Source organism: Salvelinus alpinus, chromosome 5, assembly GCF_045679555.1.
Source record: "Salvelinus alpinus chromosome 5, SLU_Salpinus.1, whole genome shotgun sequence".
NCBI lineage: Eukaryota > Metazoa > Chordata > Actinopteri > Salmoniformes > Salmonidae > Salvelinus > Salvelinus alpinus.
This window is the reverse complement of record NC_092090.1, coordinates 21,223,510-21,236,314: the sequence shown is the minus strand read 5'-3', so window position 1 is coordinate 21,236,314 and position 12,805 is coordinate 21,223,510. Positions and strand designations below refer to the sequence as shown.

The 12,805-nt window shown below is 42.4% G+C and overlaps 1 protein-coding gene across 7 annotated transcripts; it reads left to right on the top strand.

Moving 5' to 3' along the window:
- The first annotated feature begins 215 nt into the window (after window positions 1-215).
- On the top strand, window positions 216-12,387 carry LOC139575702 (protein regulator of cytokinesis 1-like). Of its 7 annotated transcripts, XM_071400925.1 has the most exons (15): window positions 218-376; window positions 953-1,085; window positions 2,007-2,129; window positions 2,641-2,874; window positions 3,359-3,529; window positions 3,876-4,025; window positions 4,473-4,620; window positions 4,868-5,004; window positions 7,544-7,639; window positions 7,825-7,971; window positions 8,994-9,104; window positions 9,359-9,472; window positions 10,870-11,058; window positions 11,181-11,221; window positions 11,854-12,387. In XM_071400925.1, exons 1-15 carry the CDS (start codon window positions 366-368, stop codon window positions 11,900-11,902), a joined length of 1,854 nt encoding a protein of 617 aa, XP_071257026.1. In that variant the 5' UTR covers window positions 218-365; the 3' UTR covers window positions 11,903-12,387. The 7 variants fall into 7 exon arrangements, with proteins under 7 accessions (XP_071257031.1, XP_071257029.1, XP_071257034.1 ...); XM_071400930.1 differs by lacking the exon at window positions 7,825-7,971 and having other exon boundaries at window positions 216-376; XM_071400928.1 differs by lacking the exon at window positions 9,359-9,472 and having other exon boundaries at window positions 216-376.
- The last annotated feature ends 418 nt before the right edge of the window (window positions 12,388-12,805 follow it).

The following is a 12,805-nucleotide window of genomic DNA, read 5'->3' as shown; positions in this document are numbered from 1 at the left end:
TGTCTGCGATTTATAATAAATTATATTTATGAATCTTACGATATCAAATACCTGTAGTTAAATAAACAATGACGTCTCTGTACAGTGACATTTGAAAGCATGTCTGTCGCTTTACTGGTAATAACTGTTCGTTTTCGTAAGGCCACGCCCTTGCGCATGCGCATATGGTACCACAATGTCTAAACGATGACATAATGGCCGTCCTCAACCAATGAGAAACAAGACCGCAATTTGATGCATATTTTTGAATCGGACAGAAACGGCTTGACCTAACACAGGCAAAGCTGAAGGACAGAGATCTGAGGATTTATGAGAAGTTTTGCTGCAAGCTACAACACAACTGACTTAATTACTGGGACTTCACGATGAGAAAGAGGCAAGTGAATTGTAACGTTATTTGTAAAAAGTATAGCATTTGGCATGCAGAATTGAAATGTCAAGCTAGCTAATTTAACAGCAGCAGTGTTTTGTGACTAACGTTATACCTAGCTACAACTAGTTACCTATCTAGAAATAAAACTGCAAGATTACTGAAGATTATGAGTTTGCTAGCTAAATCAACATTTTAGCAAACGTTAGATGTCAATTTGCCAGGAATGACTAACGTTAGGCAAGACAGTCATTCACAGACTCGGCTGCGAGCACGTTAGCTTACGTTACTGTCTGTAATACCACAGATATAACATATTTGATTGTACTATACTGTAACGTTAACAATTAACGACTGGGCGTGTCTGCAAAGCTGAATGAAGGATGGACTACTGTGTGCTATCAATTCAAAGACTGATAAATTACAATAGCAGGACGACATTGACACTGACGTTAACGTTACTGCTGCAGTGCTGCCCCTTGTCGTTGCAACTTGCAGCAGTCCAGCAAAGTCAAGTAACTTTAACTAGTCATGCCAGTCCAAAAATTAAACCTTTTTATATATGTCCCCGGCCCATTCCAGTGAGGTGCTCGCAGCCGAGTCTGTGGCTTGCCTGAATAAAGCTCTCTGCCACCTGAAGGACATCTGGGAAGAGATAGGAATACCAGAAGACCAGAGGCTACAGAGAACCAATGTGGTCAAGAATCACATCAAGGTGAGTCAGAACAAATTGACACTCAAGCATAGAGTAATTATTCTCCAAGAAACAACATTATCAAAGCCGTGACACCTGTCTGTGCACCTGCTGTAGCACCCGCTCCAGCAGGTATATCTCTCTGGTCACCCCCAAAACCAATTCTTCCTTTGGCCGCCTCTCCTTCCAGTTCTCTGCTGCCAATGACTGGAACGAACTACAAAAATCTCTGAAACTGGAAACACTTATCTCCCTCACTAGCTTTAAGCATCAGCTGTCAGAGCAGCTCACAGATTACTGCACCTGTACATAGCCCATCTATAATTTAGCCCAAACAACTACCTCTTTCCCTACTGTATTTATTTATTTATTTATTTTGCTCCTTTGCACCCCATTATTTCTATCTCTACTTTGCGCATTCTTCCACTGCAAATCAACCATTCCAGTGTTTTACTTGCTATATTGTATTTACTTCGCCACCATGGCCTTTTTTTCTTTTTTTTTTTGCCTTCACCTCCCTTCTCACCTCACTTGCTCACATTGTATATAGACTTATTTTTCTACTGTATTATTGACTGTATGTTTGTTTTACTCCATGTGTAACTCTGTGTTGTTGTATGTGTCGAACTGCTTTGCTTTATCTTGGCCAGGTCGCAATTGTAAATGAGAACTTGTTCTCAACTTGCCTACCTGGTTAAATAAAGGTGAAATAAAAAACTAGCTAGCTCTGCTCCAGGGCGTCAGTGCAGCTTGACGCCCTGGTGAAGAGCTAGTACAGTAGCTAGCTAACCTACTTTTGAGGGGTGTGTTGCTAGGGCATATGTGTGATGTAGCCTATCTATTTAGTCTGCTAAATGTGAGATTTCTATATGTAGCTAATTCACAAGTATGTATTCCTTCCTATATGTGGACTGACTAGTCATTTCTGTACATCTCTCACAGGGTTTGTTAGACATGATGATAACAGAGGAGGAGTCTCTTAGGACCAGACTGTTGAGCAGCATCGAAGCCTGTCGCAAACAACTGGATACGCTGTGCTTGGAACTGCAGCTACCCCCATTTGAGGTAAGCATCCTAACAGTTTCTAACAAGGTCTGCAAAGTTTTACTAGTATGCAAATGACATAACGCATAGAAATATAATGACTGGTGGATAGGGATTCAAATCAATGTCCCACTCAAATTGCCATGGTCTGATTGGCTTTGTCCTTTCTAGTAATTATATTTCTAGGATAAAGCATGTACGGCTTACTATGATGATTTATGGACTTATTGCTGTCCATTTCTTGAAGATGAGTGGATGGAGAGAAAAAGGGCTATTATGGAAAAGAAGGGAATGAGGCCATTCCAGACTGCTTAGATAAGTCCATTTTCGAATTTGAAGATTTCTTTGGATAAATATTCTGCCTGAGGCTTCCAGGGTTAGGGCCAATTTAAATGGCATTAACCCCAACCCTGGTGCCTTCCCTGGATACAGATCTGGGATCAGTTTCCCCTCCTCAATCCTCACCTTAACCATTAGTGGGGGAAATACAGTGTCTAGGGGCAACTTCACCCAATACCTTTTCTCTCACCAGGAGGAGCGGGGCGTCACCATGCTGCAACAGGAGAAGGAGATCCGGACCCAGGTGGAGGTGTTGGTGAAGGAGCGGACCCAGAGGATGCAGCAGCTCAAGGCCTTGACGGAGCGCGACCAGGACCTGTGTGACACTCTGTGTTCGAACCCCTACGTCCTCGACCCTAACGCCGTGCCCTCCCTGGAGCAGCTGAACAGCTTCCACCAGCACATCGCCAGCCAGACCACAGAGAAGGTAGATAGGGATTTGTAATAAAAGCAGACCCTGGATTCACATACCAGTAGTATTTGTTTAAAAAATATATATATAATGTAGCTGCACTTGATTGTGCTTACCTGGTGCAATGGAACTAATGGAATAGTCACAAAGGAGCAAACCCCATGTGATACATCATGCAGGCTCAATCAAATACTCAAAGGATTTGAAAGAAAACATGTTATTTGAACGTAGATGTGAATGATGGTGCATACTTCAACCCTGCTCCTGGAGAGCTGCTGCTTGTTCTGCCATCAGCTCGGCACTTATTTGCTGATTCAACTACTCTCCGTCTTTAATCTAGAGTCATGATTAGTTTAATTGGTTGTAGTAAAGCCAAAAAAGGTTGGCCATTGATTCTGCACCTCACTTAGAGAAAATAATATTGGGGGAAAACACTGATGTAAACTAATATCCACATTTGAGGAGATCCCTAACGGCATGTCTCTCTGTCCGTGGCCAGGAGCGGCGGCACGCTGAGTTTGTGGGCATCAAGAGGCAGATCGTCCTGTGCATGGACGACCTGGACCAGCTGCCAGAGACCAGCTTCGAGAAGGACATCGTCTGCGAGGACCAGGAGGCCTTCTGCCTGTCCAAAGACAACATCGCCTCACTCAAACTCCTCCTCGGCCAAGTGAGAATGGAACTAATCCAATATGTTTCAGATGATAGTTTGAGCGATACTTTGCTATGTCTGTGCAGAATGAACAAAGTTGATCTGCTCACCACCACAATACAGTAGAAAACCAGTCGACCTACACGCATTACATTTCAACAATACTGTATCAGTTCATTATCACTTCACTATAGATCATGTAAATATCTTCATTTGCATTTTGTTGATAATATCTGTCATTGGCCGTGTTCCAGGTCTTTATTGCAGTCGCGCCCCATGTAAAGACAATACAGACGTCCTGGAACGTGCCCATTTCCATAGTGCTCCTTTACTGACCGTCCCCTGTCTATGTTGTTCTGTCTAGCTAGAGGAGAGGAAGGCAGAGAACCAGGCGGTGTGTGAGGCTCACAGGGAGAAGATCCAGGAGCTGTGGGACAGACTGCAGGTGCCCCAGGAGGAGAGGGAGCTCTTCTCAGAGCACATGGTCGCCTCCAAGAAGAAGAACCTGGATGCTGTCAGTGAACACTCTTCGCTTATGTACCAAATGGCACCCTAATCCCTTTCTAGTGCACTTATTTTGACCAAAGTCCAATGAGCAAATGTTGACCATGCCCCTTACTTGCCTAAATATTCTGAAATAACTGTTTTATTTTATTTTTGAAAGATAAGCTTGAAATGGGCTTGGTCTAATTGACTCAACAACTTAAAACACATATCTAAGTTTAGCTTTCTTAATGAACCAGAAAGTCAATAGTTGTTTATGGTGTTTTAATTTTTTTAAATCTAATTGATCCTGCTTTGTAGTATGTATACACCTCTGGTTTGTACCCTGGCTAGTCACTATTGTCTCCAGTAGTCTATCTGGCATTCTAAAGCTGTTTCTAAACAAGGTCTGTCTATTAATCAAGAAAATGTTAGAATCAAAGAACCAAATTGTTCTCTCTTCTTTTTCACACCTCAGTTAGAGGCAGAGGGCAGGCGACTGATGGAGCTCAAACGACTGAACATGCGAAACGTTACTGAAGCCATCCGCTCAGAGATCGCAGTGCTCTGGGAGAAATGCTTCTTCAGCAGTGATCAGCAACAGGCCTTTGTGCCCTATTTTAGCAGTAAGTTGGGTTTCAGGGTTTGGATTACAGGTAAAACACAAGCTTTGGTAGACCCATCAATGAATGAAGACTCAGAGAATTCTTTCTAGTGAACAATGTGTTTTATGATTGTTAACTTATTAATCACATACCCGGTGCGTCACATACCCATGCATTTAGTGTTCCCTTTTCAAAAGGCAATTTTCTCTTCAATGTGACGTAACTGATTTTAATAATACATTTAATAATTTGTTTTTCCCTCCTTCAGATGATTTTACAGAGCAGCTGTTGGGGCTGCACGAAGCTGAGATCCTGAGGCTGAAGCAGCACTATGAAGAACACAAGGAGCTGTTTGAGGGGGTTCAACGCTGGGAGGAGAGCTGGAGACTCTTCCTGGAACTAGAGGTTAGCAGTGGAGAAGCACCGTGGAAACATTTGAGTCATTTAGCAGACGCTCTTATCCAGAGCGACTTGCAGTTAGTGCATTCATCTTAAAATAGCTAGGTGAGACAACCACATATCACAGTTTTAGTTCGTACATTTTTGTCAATAAAGACGTTATCATTAAAGTTGGTGCTAGTAGGAAAAGACAAGTGCAATCATCTTTTTTTTTAATGGGCTTTAAAGGGATAGTTCACTGTAAGAAAACATGTATTGCTTATTTTTGAATTACCTAGGCTTTTTCATCCAAACAATTTTGATGTTAAATAACATAACATTTTAATTTTGAATTATAAAACAATATTTGTACAAATGACTTACTAATTTTTTGGGGAGCCTTACTGCTATTAGCCCATACAAATGCATTAAATAACAAATTCACTACATAGAACAACAGCAAGTTCCTCCAAAAATCTAAAGTAGGTTGTTCTGAAGTGTCTAAGAGATATAAGAAAGGTCAGGAAACAGTTGTTGTTGTTATTATTATTATTATATCTTTTTTTTCTTACGTGTGTGTGTGTGTGTGTATATATAACTATGAAGTAACATATGGAATTGTGTAGTAACCAAAATAGTGTTAAACAAAAAGGTATTTGAGATTCTTCAAAGTAGCCACCCTTTGCCTTGATGACCGCTTTGCACACTCTTGGCATTCTCTCAACCAGTTTCACGAGGAATGCTTTTACAACAGTCTTGAAGAAGTTCCCAGATATGCTGAGCACATGTTGGCTGCTTTTCCTTCACTCTGCAGTCCAACTCATCCCAAACCATCTCAATTGGGTTGAGGTCGGGTGATTGTGGAGGCCAGGTCATCTGATGCAGCACTCCATCACTCTCCTTGGTCAAATAGCCCTCACAATCTGGAGGTGTGTTGGGTCATTGTCCTGCTGAAAAACAAATGCTGGTCCCACTAAGCGTATACCAGATGGGATGGCGTATCGCTGGAGAATGCTGTGGTAGCCATGATGGTTAAGTGTTCCTTGAATTCTAAATAAATTACTGACAACGTCACCAGCAAAGCACCATCACACCACCACCTCCATGCTTCACGGTGGGAACCACACATTCGGAGATCATCCGTTCACCTACTCTGCGTCTCACAAAGACACGGCGGTTGGAACCAAAAATCTTACATTTCGACTCATCAGACCAAAAGACAGATTTCCACCGGTCTCATGTCCATTACTCATGTTTCTTGGCCCAAGCACTCTCTTCTTCTTATTGGTGTCCTTTAGTAGTAGTTTCTTTGCAGCAATTTGACCATGAAGGCCTGATTCACGCAGTCTCCTGTGAACAGTTGATGTTGAGATGTGTCTGTTACTTGAACTCTGTGAAGCATTTATTTGGGCTGCAATCTGAGGTGCCGTTAACTCTAATGAACTTAACTCTGGGTCTTCCTTTCCTGTGGAAGTCCTCATTAGAGCCAGTTTCATCATAGCGCTTGATGGTTGTTGCGACAGCACTTGAAGAAACTTTAAAAGTTCTTGAAATTTTCCGCATTGACTGACCTTCATGTCTTAAAGTAATGATGGACTGTAGTTTCAGTTTGCTTATTTTAGCTATTCTTGCCATTAATATGGACTTTTACCAAATAGGGCTATCTTGTGTATACCACCCCTACCTTGTCACAACACAACTGATTGGCTCAAATTCATGAACTTTTAACAAGGCACACCTGTTAATTGAAATGCATTCCAGGTGACTACCTCATGAAGCTGGTTGAGAGAATGCCAAGAGTGTGCAAAGCTGTCATCAAGGCAAAGGGTGGCTACTTTGAAGAATCTCAAATATAAAATACATTTAACACTTCTTTTTTTTTACTACATAATTCCATATGTGTTATTTCATGGTTTTGATAGCTTCACTATTATTCTACAATGTAGAAAATAGTAAAAATAAAGAAAAGAATGAGTAGGTGTGTCCAAACTTTTGACTGGTACTCTACTCTCATAAAAAAAACTGTCAACCGGTACTGAGGGACATTCAGACGAGTCTTGTGAGGCCTGTGGATGTCCTAGAACAAAACAACCGACGTACTTGTTTTTGAGAATCTCTCCTTTATACAGGCGTATTAGTGTGTAGCCCAAACGGTATAGACAGAAGTTGGCAGATCGTCTGTACCGACTTCAGACGAGTCCCAAGACGCTTGTGGGGGTCGAGGAGCAAAATGTTTCCAAAGAGGGGTCATGATAGTTTGTAGGAAAAACCGTTTGGACGCTACAGACTATTTTGTGCAAAGACCAATTTTCGGTATGTCTCATGGTCTGACAAACACTGCTCTGTCACCTTTCACCCCAAATGCGGAAGTGTTACATAGGCGAATGCAGTGGATTGAGACACATCCAATGCAACAACAAAAACATCTCTAGCTTAAATTGACCAACAAAAAAATACTTTTTTGTGTGTCTGGATTTTTGTATAATGCTAATTTAGATTTCCAAGGAGGCGCAGACATCAACCTTAGGGGGTTTTAACCCTTGGCATTACCTTTTTATCCCCACAGAAAAAAGCCACAGACCCCTCCAGGTTCACCAACAGAGGAGGGAATCTGCTCAAAGAGGAGAAACAGAAAGCCGAGCTCCACAAAAGCCTGCCCAAGGTAAATCCTTTTGAAAAAGACAGGAGTCTGTAGTATTCCCTTGTTAGGGGGTAGCTACTGTACATACAAACATGACAAGGCTTTGAGTTTTTTTTACCAGCTGTACATAATGCTATGCTATATAAACACATACTATACTGTAAAACACTTGGCTATATCCCGATATTGTTGTTTTATTTGTCCAGCTTGAGAAGAAGCTGAAGGCTCAGATTGATGTGTGGGAGCAGGAGCAGGCCAGGGAGTTCCTGGTGAATGGACAGAAGTTCCTGCAGTTTGTAGAGGAGCAGTGGGAGCTGCACCGCATCGAGAAAGAGAATGAGAAACTGGAGAGGGTAAAGACATGGCCACTCATTTCAGGGCAGAATCCTAACTTGAGAGATACAGTATTGGTCCTCCTTCCTGGACCCAGATCAAACCTAGTCCTGGACTAAGAAGCATGACCAAAGAAGTGTTTTTCAGTCCAGGATTAGGTTTCATTTGGATCTGGGAAACCGGACCTATCATCATTTGTTATACACTTGTCTCAAGTTAGGGTTAGGGTTAGGGTTAGGGGTTAGGGTTAGGGTTAGGGTTAGGGTTAGGGTTAGGGGTTAGGGTTAGGGGTTAGGGTTAGGGTTAGGGTTAGGGGTTAGGGTTAGGGTTAGGGTTAGGGTTAGGGGTTAGGGTTAGGGGTTAGGGGTTAGGGTTAGGGTTAGGGTTAGGGGTTAGGGTTAGGGGTTAGGGTTAGGGTTAGGGTTAGGGGTTAGGGTTAGGGTTAGGGTTAGGGTTAGGGTTAGGGGTTAGGGTTAGGGTTAGGGTTAGGGTTGGGGTTAGGGTTAGGGTTAGGGTTAGGGTTAGGGTTAGGGTTAGGGTTAGGGTTAGGGTTAGGGTTAGGGTTAGGGTTAGGGTTAGGGTTAGGGTTAGGGTTAGGGTTAGGGTTAGGGTTAGGGTTAGGGTTAGGGTTAGGGTTAGGGTTAGGGTTAGGGTTAGGGTTAGGGTTAGGGTTAGGGTTAGGGTTAGGGTTAGGGTTAGGGTTAGGGTTAGGGTTAGGGTTAGGGTTAGGGTTAGGGTTAGGGTTAGGGTTAGGGTTAGGGGTTAGGGTTAGGGTTAGGGTTAGGGTTAGGGTTAGGGTTAGGGTTAGGGTTAGGGGTTAGGGTTAGGGTTAGGGTTAGAGGTTAGGGTTAGGTTTAGAGGTTAGGGTTAGGGTTAGGGTTAGGGTTAGGTTTAGAGGTTAGGGTTAGGGTTAGGGTTAGGGTTAGGTCTGTGTAGATAAAAGCTTACTTTGGGTTAGGGTTAGGGTTAGGGTTAGGGTTAGGTCTGTGTAGATAAAAGCTTACTTTGTTACAATACTTTGATCTATATTTTATTGTAACAGCAACTGAAAAAGAGCAAGCAGATTGAAGTGGATATGCTGTATGGGACAGCTGTCCGGACGCCTACCAAAAGGAGATTCCTTGGCACAACTACCCCCAGCAAAGCACGAAAGGTACCACTCCAGTAACTTTGCTGCTGCTCTTTCTAGCCTTCATACTCATGGAACAATTGCGTGGCCCAATCTTAGCCTGGGTATCCAGTCTGTTTATGGACTGCCTCCGTTTTTATGACAAAGGTGGCTAAAGCAGAAACAAGACTGGACACCCAGGCTAACACAATCACTGGCTTGTGTTTTATATAGTTCCGCATTAATAACGTGAGCTTTTGGCATCACTAACTAACTCTCTGTTTGTGTGTTCTCTCCAGTTCAATGGCACCACCTCCAGCCTCTCTAGTGCCAACTCTAACAGCACCATGCGCTCAGCCTATGGCGGAACTGTCTGTCACTCACCCTCCCGCCCCCCTCTGTCAGTCAACAAGGTCAATGCAGCATGTTTGCACAACAACTAACTACACTGAAAAAATATATATAAATGCAACAATTTTACAGAGTTACAGTTCATATAAGGAAATCAGTCAATTGAAATAAATAAATTAGGCAGTAGTCTATGGATTTCACATGACTGGCAATACAGATATGCATCTGTTGGTCACAGACACCCTAGTAAAACAGTCAGTATCAGGTGTGACCACCATTTGCCTCATGCAATGCAACACATTTCTTTCGCATAGAGTTGATCAGGCTGTTGATTGTGGAATGTTGTCCCACTCCTCTTCAATGGCTGTGTGAAGTTGCTGGATATTGGCGGGAGCTGGAACACGCTGTTGTACACGTTGATCCAGAGCATCCCAAACATGCTCAATGGGTGACATGTCTGGTAAGTATGCAGTCCATGGAAGAACTGGGACATTTTCAGCTTTCATGAATTGTATACCGATTCTTGCAACATTATCTTGCTGAATGACACGACAATCGTCACGGTATCTCTGCATTCAAATTGCCATCGATAAAATGCAATTGTGTTCGTTGTCTGTAGCTTATGCCTGCCATTACTATAACCCCACCTCCACCATGGGGCACTGATCACAACATTGACATCAGCAATTCGCTCGCCCACACGATGCCATACACACACACTGCCTGCCATCTGCCCGGTACAGTTGAAACCGGGATTCATCCGTGAAGAGCACTTCTCCAACGTGCCAGTGGCCATAGAAGGTGAGCATTTGTCCAATGAAGTCAGTTTCGATGCCGAACTGCAGTCCGGTCAAGACCCTGGTGAAGAAGCTGGATGTGGAGGTCCTGGGCTGGCGTGGTTACATGTGGTCTGCGGTTGTTAGGCCGGTTGGACGTACTGCCAAATTCTCTAAAACGACGTTGGAGGCAGCTTATGGTAGAGAAATTCACATTAAATTCTCTGGCAACAGCTCTAGTGGACATTCCTGCAGTCATCGTGCCAATTGCACACTCCCTCAACATGAGACATCTGTGGCATTGTGTTGTGTGACAATTTTTTGAGAGAAATAAGCTTTTTGTGCATATGGACAATTTCTGGGATCTTTTTATTTCAGCTCATGAAACATGGGACCAACACTTTACATGTTGCGTTTATATTTTTGTTCAGTATACTTAGACGCTATTGAATTACTTCTCAATTTAGACCAGTCATTTGGTATGGGTAACATGCTAATTTTTGCTCAAACCCTGACATTCACTCAAAGCAAACCATCTGTTGCGTTTTCTGTTCCCAAGCTTGGAATACAAACTGATGCTGTTTCACCATTGTTGAAGTGATGGGGAAATGGAATATATCAGTTCGGATTCCAGGCTTCTTTTTCTCCTCATCCATCTTTTCTCTGTGTTTTCCCCCATCCAGGTCCCATCGGTACGGACCCCGGGTCGCAGTAAGCCCCCTCTTGCGGGACTGCAGGAGCGCAACAAGGAGAACATGGGCCAGGTGACCGGACTTGGAGTCCCTCTTCAGAGCGGTGGGTTAAAAACCCTGGCTAGTCCGCAGCGTAACTTCAGCATTAACTCTGTCGCCAGCACTTATTCCGAGTTTGCGGTAATTTGTGTTTTTTTCTGTGTCTTATTTTACTGATTCTATGCAGCAACACACGGTCTAGCCATAAGGGGGGGGTTTGAGTGGAGAATTGTGGCTAATTGATAAATGTATTCTGTTTTTAGACGGGCTTAATCAACACAGTAATCGAATCGGTTCAATCAAGGTTTGTTTGAATGTGTGAATTGCCCAAACTAAAACCATACACATCAAATAATTATTCCTGTATCCAAATATATGCATGTCATTAACCACTAAGATACATTCTTTAAAACGCTTCATCCCTGATTATGTTCCCAGGTAACAGTAGTGTACCCTCTCTTGTTAGTGTGTTCTTCTAAACCCTCTGAGGGCTCTCAGGCTGGGCTGTGTGTCGCTATTTACTGATGTAACCTTTTTACAACCACACTCCTAATACCCTTCAGTCTTCAGTCTTTCTCTGTCTGTCACTGTGGTTGTTTCTGCCTTTTTAAATCAAAATGTATTTGGGAAATGTGCAATTACCAGAATTGCATATTTTCTAGATTTGTGTTTATTTACTGTGGAGTGAAAACTGAGGTAGTGTCCAATGCTATTTGTCGCTACTCAATTTGTTACCACGGCACCTTGGTCATGTTCATTAGGATATGCTGTAGCAAAATATTTTGCATGAAAATTAGCATTTTCTAATTTAGATCATACCTCCCCATTATACTGTTTTGTAAATATTTTTTTATGTTTCGTGCCAACTGAACACTAGCCTGTTGATGTTGGGTGGGAAGAGAATATCTATGCTTATCTCTGTACCTCTGTCCACAGCGAGACCTCTCCAAGGCCACTAACACCAAGAGCAAGCCAGACATACTGAACTCCACCATTGCTCACCTTTGACCCCCTGACACCAGACAATGACGCAGTTGGTTGAATGACATCCTGTGTTTGTGTCCCATCAAGTCGCCACCAGCTGTCATTTTAAAGTGGATCACTATCCTTTTTTTTTGTCTGCGTTTCTATGTAAATTTAAGGTAATACTATACATATGTGTGTATATATATATGTTGTCGAACTAAAAAACCTTACAGGTCATGTTATGAAATGTATCATATTGTAACAAACACATTATTTTAAGCTCTAAAATGGCACGGATGACTGTTCCTTGTATGTAAGATGGAGCAGACAGTATTGCCTGCAATCTCGTGCTCCAGATGGTTTTGGTGAAAGAGGCTTGGGGTAGCCAGTGTTCTTTCCTTTAAACCAGGCTTTCACTATCTTATTATACTCAAAGCATACTGATCATGAATATTTTGCACATGTTTTCTGTTGTATATTAAATCATTTATTTTACACTCATGAGTTATGCGCCGTCATCACTTTTTTCCCCACAACTGTTGATTTTCTATGTATGTACAGTACCAGTCAAAAGTTTGGACACGCCTACTCATTCAAGGGTTTTTCTTTATTTTTACTATTTTCTACATTGTATAATAATAGTGAACACGTCAACTATGAAATAACACATGGAATCATGTAGTAACCAAAAAATTGTTAAACAAATCAAAATATATTTTAGATGATTCAAAGTAGCCACCCTTTGCCTTGATTACAGATTTGCACACTCTTGGCATTCTCTCATCCAGCTTCACCTGGAATGCTTTTCCAACAGTCTTTAAGGAGTTGCCACATGCTGAGTACTTGTTTGCTGCTTTTCCTTCACCCTGCGGTCCAACTCATCCCAAACATCTCAATTGGGTTGAGGTTGGGTAATTGGAAG

Excerpts from the sequence above, each read along its gene's own strand:
- LOC139575702 (XM_071400925.1), top strand. Across the intron at positions 2,130-2,640 it reads TGCAGCTACCCCCATTTGAG|GAGGAGCGGGGCGTCACCAT; the intron begins GTAAGCATCCTA and ends TTCTCTCACCAG. Across the intron at positions 2,875-3,358 it reads CCAGCCAGACCACAGAGAAG|GAGCGGCGGCACGCTGAGTT; the intron begins GTAGATAGGGAT and ends GTCCGTGGCCAG.